Source organism: Bidens hawaiensis, unplaced genomic scaffold, assembly GCF_021521415.1.
Source record: "Bidens hawaiensis isolate Kalapana, Puna unplaced genomic scaffold, B.hawaiensis_p1.1 tig00039579_1, whole genome shotgun sequence".
Lineage (NCBI taxonomy): Eukaryota > Viridiplantae > Streptophyta > Magnoliopsida > Asterales > Asteraceae > Bidens > Bidens hawaiensis.
The window spans coordinates 118,111-132,027 of NW_027496967.1; the positions used below are offsets into that span (position 1 = coordinate 118,111).

The 13,917-nt window shown below is 30.6% G+C and overlaps 1 protein-coding gene across 1 annotated transcript; it reads left to right on the forward strand.

Annotated features, from left to right (window-relative positions):
- The first annotated feature begins 1,012 nt into the window (after positions 1-1,012).
- Positions 1,013-6,242, forward strand: LOC143591339 (beta-hexosaminidase 1-like). The gene is made up of 15 exons (XM_077071575.1): positions 1,013-1,390; positions 1,834-1,917; positions 2,756-2,791; positions 2,884-2,995; positions 3,088-3,158; positions 3,241-3,371; positions 3,535-3,551; positions 3,660-3,708; positions 3,792-3,892; positions 3,986-4,045; positions 4,127-4,160; positions 4,243-4,341; positions 5,140-5,199; positions 5,287-5,537; positions 5,779-6,242. Exons 1-15 carry the CDS (start codon positions 1,037-1,039, stop codon positions 5,952-5,954), a joined length of 1,635 nt encoding a protein of 544 aa, XP_076927690.1. The 5' UTR covers positions 1,013-1,036; the 3' UTR covers positions 5,955-6,242.
- The last annotated feature ends 7,675 nt before the right edge of the window (positions 6,243-13,917 follow it).

Sequence of the window (13,917 nt, forward strand, 5' to 3'; positions counted from 1 at the left end):
AACATGTGCAAACCATTAGCATAACAAGTGAAACGGTTTGATACTAAATTCAAGTTGTAATTTGGTTAAAAATGGTCTGTCGTGTATACTTTATCAAATACGCTCATTGTTAAATTATAAATGGTATGATAATTGACAAATAATTGTACTACCATAACAGATCGAACATTTTAACTGATAAAACTCTTCTTCTAAGTATAAATGAGTTAATATAGAAATGACATTTATCATCTCTCACCAAAGAAATAGTCATTCTTGGGCTATAAGCACCATGATTAAGTGCCAACGATGCACTAAAATTTCTTAACATTCATACAAAGATATATAATTTGTATATTCTAAATGAAGACACAATACGATGTAACCTATCGAAATAAGTTTAGGTGGCACTGTAGATGCAGAAATTCTAATATAACGTAGTCGTGGATTTTTTGGTATCTGTATACGAAAAGACAACGAAAGTCTCACACGAAAATAAATCATATACTTTATTCAACATAAAGAATTACGCATCAAGAAATCAATAGACCAATCATTAACTGTAAATGTTTCAACAACTTTTACAGATAAAATAACTGACACTCATCATACTAGTTGCACTCATTTTCACCAGGTTTTGTCCTATTGACTTTTCCTAGTACCGTTTTTAATGAATCGGCATAACTAATCCAAAAGTAACAAATGAGACAGGTTATGCTACACTTTTTTTTACCTTTTAGCGATTGTTTTATGATACTAGGTTTTTCTAACGATACAACATAGGCGTGTTCAGAAAAATCGAAAAACAAAAAAAAATCTCGAAAACAATATCATATCCATAACCGAAAAAACCGAGTCCGAATTCAGAATTCGATTTCGATTCGGGTATAACCGAAAACCGAACTGTGGACTCCGATTATTATTACCATGAATTAAACACGGTGGTCCTTCCGTAAGAAACCATCATTATTTTAACCTCAAAACAAACCAATATCATCATCATCATCATCATCATCATCTCACACAGGTCAAACACAGCTTTTCAATCTCCCCAAAAATGTGTACTATAAACCCTAAATCACTCAAACTTGTGTTCACAATTCTCTCTATATGTCTCCTTCAAACCATCAATTCACGCACCATGCGTTCTTTATCCGACGATCAATCCATCACGTACCTCTGGCCGTTACCTTCGCAATTCAAATCCGGTAACGAAACCCTAACCGTTGATCCTAATTTATCCGTCTCACTCTCCGGCAACGCCGGAGACTCCGTTATTGTTAGAGAAGCTTTCAATAGATACAAAACGATTATATTTAAACATGCATATGGTTATAAATTGGGAGGAGTTAGTGATTCGGATTATGATATTGGTAAAGTTTATGTTATTGTTCATTCTAATGATCAAGAGGTGAGTTAGTTTTGTTTAAAGGTGTGCAAACGAGCCCAGGAGCTCGAGCTCGTTTAACTTACATAGAGCTAGAGCTCGGCTCTTATGATCTCTATTTTTAAAGCTCGAGCCTAGCTTGTGCTCAGCTTGTTTACTATTTATTAATTAATTTTATATATAACGTATCAACGTTTATAACATTTAGTTATCTTTTCATAACATTATATATATTAATTAATAATAATAGTTATTATATATATATATATATATATATTATACAAATTATATAAATGACAAGCTTGTTTAGGCTCGAGCCGGTTGAGCTCGGGCTCATTTAAGCTCTTTTTCACTAGCCGATCTCGAGTTGCTTGCGAGTGGCACTCAGTTTGTTTGCACTCCTATGTTTTTTGAAGGTGTTTTGGATTCGGTTAGTGATAATTGTTAGGTGTTTGAATGTGTTTCAGTTGCAATTAGGTGTTGATGAGAGTTATACATTGCTTGTTGCTAAGAATAATGACCTTTCGATTATCGGAGAGGTTACAATTGAGGTAATGCTTATCAATATTTCAAAATTTTATAAACAAGGCATGCGCTCTACAAACACCACCTTCGTGTATAAGACCTGAATTATGTCAGTTTGTGTCGGCATGTTTCAGTTTTTGTTTATGGTGCCTCGTATAGACCTATGCTGATCATATATGCACAAAGTTTGTTATTTTGTTTAATAAATTAAAACTTGTGAAAAATATAGTCGTTTGTTGATGGAGGTGTTGGTTAAAAACAAGTCGATTGACGATGGTGTCAATGATGTTGACAAAAACCTACACGAGCAGTATAGCGTGCATACAAGTAAAGGAGAAAAACTTGCAAAACACTAATAATTGTAGCAAGTAGGAACTGATTAAGACTCAAAACACTAACATTAATCACTAAAAGTTGAAAATTAAGACTTAAAACACTGATATCGGGAATATCGGTCAATATCGTTGATATTATCAGTATCGATGTTCTGACCGATATTTTAACTTTGAAAAAATTTGAATAAGAATGAGATATTATGGCCTATACGAGGCATACGATTCATCCATGAAGAGCTATACGAGTCGTATAAGGCCTATATGAGCCATATAGTTCATCCACGAAGAGCTATACGAGACTGGCATCAGGGCCTATACAGTCATATAGGCTGCGATTCTGATTTCTTCGTACACATGTTAATCACACAATGTCTATACAGGTCGTATAGGCTTATACGAGTTCTATAGGCATGTATAAATAGCATGGGGGTGATGTTTGTATATACAGCCCCCGTAAACCAACAAAGGATTGAATTTCACAAATGACAGTTGATTTTTCCAAACTTTTTGAATATTATGTTTAATGCAGGCAAACACAGTGTATGGTGCACTGCGCGGATTAGAGGTACAAACATAACAGTCAGTATTATAGTTAAATTAGCTAGCTAATTGTTTAATTTGCCTTAAAGTTTAAACTAATGGATTTTTTTATTACAGACATTTAGTCAATTATGTGGTTTTGATTATGGAACCAAAACTGTACAAATATACAAAGCTCCATGGTTTATCAAAGACAAACCAAGATTTAAGTTTCGTGGGCTTTTGCTTGGTATGTTACAGCTCTTTTTTTAAGTTTAATATTTTGTTTTGTTGTAGCTTTGCTAGTTTGTAATTCTGGATTGTGTTTACCTTGCTTAATAGATACTTCAAGACACTATTATCCAATTGACATAATAAAGCAAATAATCGAGTCCATGTCATATGCTAAACTTGTAAGCTACCCTTTGATGTTTCAGTATTTATGACTTGAGTATAAGTTCATATGTTTCTGATATTGTGACTTTTGTTCAGTAGAATGTTCTTCATTGGCACATCATAGATGAACAATCGTTTCCTTTAGAGGTACCTGCATATCCTAAGCTATGGAAAGGTGCATATACAAAGTGGGAACGGTATACTGTTGAAGATGCTTCTGAAATAGTCAAGTAAGACTCCATGTCTATTGCTTATGATTGTTGTGAAATTTATATTATTATATAATGCTTAGTTTTATGATCTCTTAAAACTTGTGCTAACATGCAACTTTGTTTCTGTTTTACTAAAAGTTTGTTTGCTGTTTCATGTTTACCTGATGATTTTACCGTAAAGCTTTGCAAAGATGAGAGGTACATTTGCTTATATATGTAAACTTGATTGATTGGAATAATGTTTAATGGCGTTTTGTTTCGTTAATACTGGTTCTTTTTTAATTATGGTGATTGTTTTCATGCCAGGTATCAATGTAATGGCAGAGATTGATGTTCCCGGTCATGCAGAATCATGGTAAATGCGATTGACGATTCACATTCTTGATTACGACATAAATTAGTTTATTCTAGATCAATAGTGAGCTGCTTTCATTGCAGGGGTACTGGGTATCCTGATCTTTGGCCTTCATCTACTTGCAAAGAACCTCTTGATGTTTCAAAGAACTTCACTTTTGAGGTGCTTACCGGAATTTTACAAGGTTAAACATATTACTGATTATGTATTTAACTTTATTAATGTTTTACCGCATGATGTTAACTTGTGCTTTGTTTATATAACTCAATATTTGCAGACATGCGAGATATATTTCCTTTTGAGCTTTTTCATTTAGGAGGTGATGAAGTCAATACTGGTTAGTAAATAATGATGATACAATTAAATATGAATAATTTATTTGTTGTCTTACACAATCTACATTGGTGGCTTGGTGCAGATTGTTGGAAAAACACCCCGCATGTGAAGCAATGGTAAAACCTTATCTAAATTTATCAGATTTTTGTTTTCTCACTTTTTGTATTTACAATTTACATATAATCTGTTTATATATAGGCTTCAGGAGAGGAACATGACAGCTAAAGATGCATATCAGTACTTTGTGGTCAAAGCTCAAGAGATAGCAATATCCAAAAACTGGACCCCCGTCAATTGGTATCGCAAATTTAAAACCTTTGTTATACCAAATTAGTGTTTATTTAATTTACTATACCCATTGTTCCAAATCAAAATAACCTTTTTCCGTGCCCGTCATAGTTTAGCAATCGAAGTTAAACTCAGAAGTGAATAATATTGGTAACCACATTACAGTATATAAGTACTGAACATTTGTCAATTACGTAATATGTATACATATTTGTAATGTAGGCCTACAAACGAAACGAACGAACACGAACGTTTAACCTAACAAACGATTAAACACGTAAAATTAAACGAACGAGGTTTTCTTGTTCGTGTTCGTTTGTTAAGAAAATGAACTGCTTGTGTTTTGTTTATGCTCATTAACAACATAAACGAACAGTTCACGAACGAACATAACTGAACATTAATGAACAAACCTAAGTAGGCTAAGATTTAAAGTAAATGTGAAGAACAATGTGTTGCGCCTGAAAAGTTATTTTAACTAGACTAAATTGTAATGGGCCTTAAAAAGGAAATGAATATATAAATGGACGAACGTAAACTAACCAACATAAGTAATGTAATTGAACGAATGTAAACGAATTTCAATGAACGGATGTATATGAACGTTCATGAACATTAATGAATGAACGAGACAGGTTCATTTAATTAACTGAATTAAAATAATTGTATTCATGTTCGTTCGTTTATTAAATATATGAACTTCTCAACAGTCACTGAACGTTTGGTTCGTTTACAGGCATATATATGTGTGCATTAATGTGCATATGTGTGTGTGTGTGTATATATATTTAAATTCTATCTATACAGGGAAGAAACATTCAACACCTTTGCTGAAAAACTCAATCCAAAGACTGTTGTGCATAACTGGTGAAGTTTCCTGTTTTTTTTCCCCTACTTTATATCAGCATTAAAACATTCACATCTAAATAAAGAAGCGATGTTATATTGTCACAGGTTGGGAGCTGGTGTTTGTCCAAAGGTGGCTGCAAAAGGGTTTAAGTGCATTTACAGCAATCAAGGGTTTTGGTATCTTGATCATTTGGATGTCCCATGGGATTATGTTTATGATGCTGAACCCCTTGAAGGAATAACTGATCCTGCTCAACAGGAACTTGTGATTGGTGGAGAAGTGTGTATGTGGAGTGAGACTGCTGATCCTTCAAATGTTCAGCAAACAATATGGCCCCGCGCCGCAGCCGCCGCAGGTATCCTATAAAACCAAACCGTCGGTTTTGTTTGGGTTTGGTTTTTTTTCGGTTTCATGCACACTCCTACTTTACTTTCAAATAATTTAAGAACTTTAAGAACTCCTTAACAACCAATCATTAATTTATTTATTTCATATTTTTTTAATATTATTTGAGGGTGGTTTTGTCATTTGTTATATGAAATCGTTACACTTTGGTTTTTACATTTTCTAAGCATTTATTAATTTTTGCATTTTAGAGCGGTTGTGGACGGCAAAGGAAGCTGCACCTATAAGCAACACCTCTGAGACTGCATTACCCAGGTTGCAGTACTTCAGGTGCCTGCTGACTAGGCGTGGTGTTCAAGCTAGCCCCGTAACAAATTTCTATGCCCGGAGCCCGCCTACTGGTCCAGGATCATGTTATGACCAGTAACTCAATATGCAGCGGGTGCTGGTTTCCAAAGTTGTATATATTATCAATTCGGGCTAAATGGTTCTAGAAAGCCCAGATGGACAACCGTCATGATGTGCGTTCGTGGTATGTTGTGTTTGAATTTCTGATTAATATAAGTAACATGTGTGTTGGTGTGTGTAACTGCACTTTTTAAGTTTGTACTTGTGTTTTTTTGTGGGTCATGATGTTGTAGATTGTGTGTTTATTGGATTTGTTGTCTTCAAATTTCATCGATTTGAATTTCTTTTGGATGTTTAAAAGTTTAAACTAGTTGTCATGACAGATAATCTTTGGCAAGTTCATTTCTGGTTGCATCACTTGCTTCCTTTTTTCGGCATCCGATGTGACCAAAATGTTTTGACAATATTTGAGGCATGACGCACGTGGGTAGGACAGATTGATATGACGAGTCAAAGTTGCATAAATCGTATAGTGGCAACGGCGAAGTTCTTTTTGTTTTTCTCTTATTACCACCCTATATATTATACATGTTTAACCTAGTAAAAGTATATAGAGAGGTTTATTTAAGCATATACCAAACATAGATTTAAACTTTGTGTATTCAATTAGAAAAAATTATAAATTTTGTCCTTTTTTATGGATCGTGTCCCTTCTTTATGGACCAAAAAGACCTCACGTGTCACTCACGTGACGATATTTAACTGAGCTTTTCTAACCCAGTTAGCGTAAATGACATAATGTGTAGGAAAAAAATATTTAAAGGACATCGCATGTAAACAAACTAAAAAAGGGACATGATTCATAAATTGACTTTGTTTAAAGGACAAAATTTGTAATTATGTCATTCAATTATGTGCCTATCTATGTATTTTTTATGTTAGAAAACTTTAGCATAGCCATATAAGTTATCACGCAAGTGCTAGTTTTTAATCTAAGATGTGCATATATTGTTAGCTATTTGTCAAAAGTGTTAATTCAAAGGGTTTATCTATTATTTTCATATCATATTTTTATGACTAGGTTAGAAGCCGGTTTTAACGCAGGTTGAATGGAAAAAATATTAGCTAATTAGTAGTCAACCAGTAGAAGGGGATAACATCATTGTTAAAGAATTTGAACTCATGTAATGTGGGTTGTATACAGATGATAAGCCTGACAAACACTGACACTATAGTCGTCCAGAAAAAAGTCATGTTTATTATTTTATTTTATATTATAACGTAATTTCACATTATATTAATTAATTTTATCGTAAGTTGATATGATATGATGTAACATAATTTCATTTAATAACATATGACATTAAATGTTATTTATGTTATAAAGTAATATGATGTAATATATATGATAGGATATGATGTATAATAATGATGTAATATATAATATATAAAAAAATTACTATTATTTATATTACATTATAGTACATATAAACAACCTTTCATTTTCCACTTTCTCTTTCATTAGACACTTGTATATTTAATGTTGGACTGAATGTTACATTCAATTTCATTCATTGCTTTGTCATTACCACATTCGTTGCTTGAGTCTGATTTAACCGTTGAATCTTTCATTTGAATGCAACTGGTTAATACTTTACCGTTTCCATCTACCCGCTATTGAATCCCAGATCCGTTTCAATTGAAGCCCTCATCTTCAATTCCCAAATCACATCTACGGATTCTAAAACATTTGAATGCAACAGATTAATACTTTACCATTTTCATCTACCCGCTATTGATTCCCAGATCCGTTTCAATTGAAGCCTACTTTAAGGCCTCATCTTCAATTCCAAATCACATCTACGGATTCTAGGATTTGCTTTGCCAAAACGGTAAAACATTTTTCGTTTTGCTTATTTTAATAAGGAATTTTTTTAACAATCTAAGCTATTAACTATGACTCATTATTAATCTCTTCTAACATTCTGGTTAGTGACAATCTCAACTTTTAATTATATTATCAATAACAATCTTAATCTAACAAATTGTTAATGTAGTGATTATATTGGCATCCCATTTATTTCTTAAGATGTTAACAGGACATGTAATAAATTGTATGCTAACCAAATCAAATTGAAAAAAAACCGAATATTCGTATACAAAAAGATTGTATGGGTTCATGTCGTTTCACGAATAGTATTGAAGTTCTTTTTTTCTGATAGCATTTAAGTAGTAAAAAGCAATCTATCAAATAATTACAATTTCAAATCGAATCAAAACTACCTTTTTTAGTTAATTTTTTTTAATGTTTGTTAACAATTTTTTTAACTATGCTTAGTAAAAGCCTCAAATATTGATACATGTTACATCCACAGAATTTATAGAACCAAAACCAGATTGACAAAAAGCAAGTGCAAAATTGATCATTAAAACACAAGAAAGTCACTCTTGTAAAGGAAAAAACTTCTAATTCATCAATTATTTTGCACACACATTTACATCATCACTATTTTTTTGTTGTATATGTACATCATTACATCAAGACCTTTTTTACTACCTACACAATAATAAAATGTTCATTGCTCACGGGGTTAACGAGCAAACGATCCAAACATTGGAGAGAATGATACTGCAAGATCCTAAAGCAATTGGGAGTGAGACACCAGGGGCGCCGATTCGACCGAAGCATTTATAACAACATGGATCCAAATGGGATGCTCCCCACACCTAAACCATATACATCATGAAAAAAATGTAACACCCAAAAATAGTTAAAACAATAAGACACTAACATAGTTAAATAACTAACCATGACTGAACCCCAAGTGATCTACGATCTAGGGAAGAATATAGGCCCAAAATTCCCTAACATCTTGCCCAATCTAGTTAAAACAAAAGTTGTAACAATGATTAGAAACAAGGTGTTAGAACATTTGACTTGCTTTGAACCATCACTAGACTTACCATCTTCTTTCTCAACAAATTGCAAATCATCAAACGTTGTGATTGTGGCCAACGAATCAACGATTCGACTTTATTATCATCCTGTAGGTAATGCAACAATCTATGTTATAAACAATATCAATCATAGTTAACATAATAGAAAAATGCTTTCCAAAGTGGATCGAAGGCTACATACAGAATGAACTTACAATTGACAACAATGAGCTCATTGCAAACGTTGCTCTGTCACCAAGAGTAACCATGAATTTTTACCCAAACCAAATATCCCGTGTTAAATTGGATCTCCACTGATCTTGGTCTCGACTCGTTTACATCTTTAAGCGGCCCTTATTTCAAGCTTTATACCCGTAACATCTCATATGTAATCATGTCCATGTTAATTCACTTTTTTACACATAGTTGATGACTTGTCATGACCAATGAAAGAGTGACAAGTTGCAACTCGTGCAATCATTGAGTGACACGTTGCACCTTTTACCCACAATGACGCATTTATTTCTCTAATGTAATATATATATACAGGGGAGGGATATTTTGAGAACCATGTTGAGCTTTAAGAACTTAAGAACTCAATTCTAGGCAACACATTTAATTAAATGGATTGGAATATGTGGTTGAGATTAAATCTAGCAAAAAAGTCAAAGTATGAGAGAGAATAAATATGTAAGTGGTTACACTAACTTTTACGTCCGTTACACATGTGTAAAAAGTCGACTCGGTGCGTAAAAAATTCTGTAATTTTTTTTACATGTATGTAACTTACATATATTATACATGTGTAAAAAAAATTCGGAAAGAAAAATCGTTACACTGAGTTCTTTCGAGTTCTTAAAACTCAAAGGGGTTCTTAATTGAAATCTCCATATACACACACACACACACACACACACACACACCTATATATATAGGGGATGGATCTTACGAGAAGTGATATTACAGCGAGAAGTGAAGGTATAATTCCATTAATCCCTAATTTCACTCCATTTCATATGATGTTACATACATATATGTAGGTTGGTTGTATTTATGTCTTAATTACACATTCAAACTTACCTACAAAAATATAAATGTACCGAGCCACATTCAAACCTATGTACCTACGCACATACATACACGTATACAAACATACGTACACATATACAAACATACTTACCTACACACATACATATGCACCTACACAACGCACCTACACATAAGAAATATAGTGAAATTAGGGATTAATGGAGTTACACCTTCACTTCTCGCTGTAAAAAAACTTCTGATATATATATATATATATATATATATATATAAAGCTGGATTTTCACCTCACTTTTTATTAAGTTTACCATATTATTATGCAAATTTGCTAACTTAAGTTCTAACATGTATATTCATCATACAAAACTAAACTTTCCTTCTATGTCAAGTCATCATTTCATTTAGATGTCATACCTAGTGCAACCAAGTTGAATCGGAAACAATCAACATAATCTAACTATACTATTAAAGCAATAAGCTTTAAGTCCATATACCCCATTCCTATTGGTTGATTCTCATAGTTTCCATTTATATCAAGGCATTCTTTAATTTTCAAGTTAATAAAATAAATCAATAATATATTAAATTAAGATTTATCAATGCTATTAAATTATTATCTTTATACTTTCCTATAATCTTTAATTTTTTCATTTTGAATACTTAAATAATAATGTAATAAGGTAATATTTTAATTAATATTACATTTAGCTAAAAGTGTAAATCTAACTATTAATGCTAGACGAAATATTCTATTCTGCCTAAATTCGAAATATTAAAAATTAAATAACAAGACAAAATATTCTATTTAATGCAATATTTAAAAATCGTAGGTATACTTTGAATTCGAAATATTAAAAATTTATTTTTGAAAAATTTATTATTTTTGGTTGATTTCATTCACCACCTTTGTTATATTTTTTGTTGATTTAATTCACCACATGTGTTAATATATAATATATAATAAATAATTTAATTATTTACGTATTTAATATAGAGATTACAGAGAAAAAAATATTATATATATATATAATATAGAGATACCGATATAAAATATTATAATTCTTTATTATATGTCATTATTTAAAGTAAATTTGTCAAACTGAATAGGAAATTAAGGATATTAGGAAAGGATGACCCAGTGTATTAAGGAAAGGTTTAATTACAGATTTATAAAATTTTAAATTTGATATTCCCTCCTTCATATTTTAATTAATTATTGACTAAATTATGGTCTAAATTTGAATGATAATTTTATTTAATTAACATTCATTAACTTTTGCTATAATTAAGTTAGTTGACCCATTGACCCACTGATTTATTTACACTCATTTACTTTTAAGATTTAAAATACAAATTCATTGACTATTATTTTTTAATAATAACAATTTACGTTAGTTGACCCATTCACCCATTCACTTATTATTGTCAATATATTAGTAATTAGTAATAGTAATAGTAATATTCCATTTTACATATCTATCACATATTAGTAACTTTTTATTTTCACACCTTATATGAATTACAATTACAATACATACTATATGATTAGTAACTTACATTTTTTCATTATCTAACATTCCATTTTACATATCTACCATTACATAAAATTAAAAAATTTGGAAAAATATTATTTGTTTTTCGAATCTAATTTTCTAACATTGCATATATTTGAAAATCCATTAATTACGATATCAATTCTATTACTTCTTACTATAATTTTTTTTTAAAAATTGACAAAATTCCAAAAATTTATGTTTCTAATCAGTTACATTTATACCTTCCTTGTATAATTTTCGATAACCCTAATTCATTTCCTATAAATATGTACATTTGTTAGGCTAATTTTTACACCATCAAAGCCTTTTTTATAAAATCGAGTAGCTTTGTGCCAAGGTTTTTAGTTTTTTTTGTTTATATATTTTCCATCTTCATATTTCATTTTTGAAGCTTAAAAGTGTTATTGTTATTTAGTTTTAATGTTTTTGTGTTTTTGTTAAATTTTTGTAGCCAGATGGAGCCAACCAATATCACCATGTTGAACCAACTCGATGTTCTTAACAGTGAGTGTATCCTAAAGGTCGTATTTTGAGAATTTGGCGACTGAAGGACAACTCAAAGCCCGGGCAAGATTGATCAATCGAAATGATTGTTCAAGACGAGATGGTATTGTTAACACATTCATTCATTTTCTGAATTATTCATACAATTATTTACTAATCTTAATAATAATGTGGTAGGGCAACAGAATGCAAGCCTGTGTGAGGAAGCCTTGCATTCCCAAACATGATATTTGGCTTGCAGAGAATAAATCTTTGATTGTTCGGAAGGCATCGCTCGGTGCAAATATGTCTACTTACAAATACATCTATTGCCCACACAAACTTTGTTTCACAACGGAGACGCATCTCTATAATTCCTATGAATTTGAAGGGCGCTTGTATGGGCTGAAATTTGTTACTTTTGATGACATAAAAGCCAAGAACTTTCTACAAAGCGGAACTATAGGTTATTTGTATTTATTTGTTACCACCTCATTATGATTATTACACATTTTCTGATTAACTTTAAACATAATAACCCTCATTATATGTATAATTATTTATATATTTTATTTCTAGATGTCATTGGACATGTTACCAAGTTTTTTAATAATAAGAACTCATTCTTAAGGGAAGCTCAACATCAAAACCAAAGAACAATGGAGTTTTGTGATTTGCGGTATAATTATTAGATTTATTTATTTTATTTTGTTATTATATATATGTGTAATTGTGTTAATTTACTACTTTTTATATCTGGTCAAACATCATAATTAGCCTATTAATGTAATTATGATATTAGTTATTCTAAAATAATTACTCTAATTATTATAAGAATTCAAAATCTTGCTAATTAAATCATCTCACTTACATTATATAAATCTCAAGACTGAAAACCATAACCATTTTAATCTCTCTCTCTCTCTCTTTGTTTCCTCTCTCTTTCGGCCTATTCCTTCACGTCTCTTATATTCCGGTAATGACCGATTTTGTTATATGTTTTTCCGGTAAGGTTCTATTGTTTTCCGGTAATGTTTTAATTGTTATATGATTTTTTTTATAATCTCTTTAGATTGTAATCATACTCTATTTTATACTCTTATCATATGATCCCGGTAAGGTTTTATATCAATAATAATTATTATTTAGTTTCCTGTTTTTGTTTGTTTTTATATTAATAATTATGTGATTTTTTTTCTTATGATCTCTTTAGGTTATACATCAAAATCGAAGATTCAATTGAGATATTCACTATTTCGTTTTTCGGGTAACGCGATTCAAATTTTTTGGTTGTAAATTATAACATCAATTTTACATTTTTTTCACATGATTCAAATCTTCAATAATTTGTAATTTATTTATTATGTGATATTAATATTTAATTTTGTCATTTCAGGTTATTGTCCACAACTTGATATAGCTAATTTCATGTATTGAGGATTGTTTGATAAGCTGCCTTTTATTTTTGTTTAATATTGATGTATATTTCTGTTAGTATTCATGTATTTATTTATTTTTCAAAATTTATGTAATTCAAATAATTATTATATAATCCAGAAATGAAATTTAGTTGATTATTCTATAAGACATAAAATTATCTATGGTAAGATAATTAATCTTATATTGTTGTTAGTCAAAGTCCAAATAAATCACCAATGTCAACGCAATTAAAACATTATTATACTTTCCAATGTTATCTTACTTTACATTTTTAGATTTATACACATTTAATATGACATTTAAAACCGATTTTCCGCATTCAAATGTCATATATATGTGCATGTATATATATACATACACATATATATATATATATATATATATATATATATATATCATACCCAAATTCAATTCTCACAATTTATATGAAGTTTACAAAAATATGTTAAAGAGTTTTACTTTCACCATATGTTAAAAAACTGAATTTGAATAAATTAACAATTTGACTCAATTTGACCATTTATATTGAATAGGCTAAAATAACATTACAGATTTAAACATAATTCTCATTTTAATTTG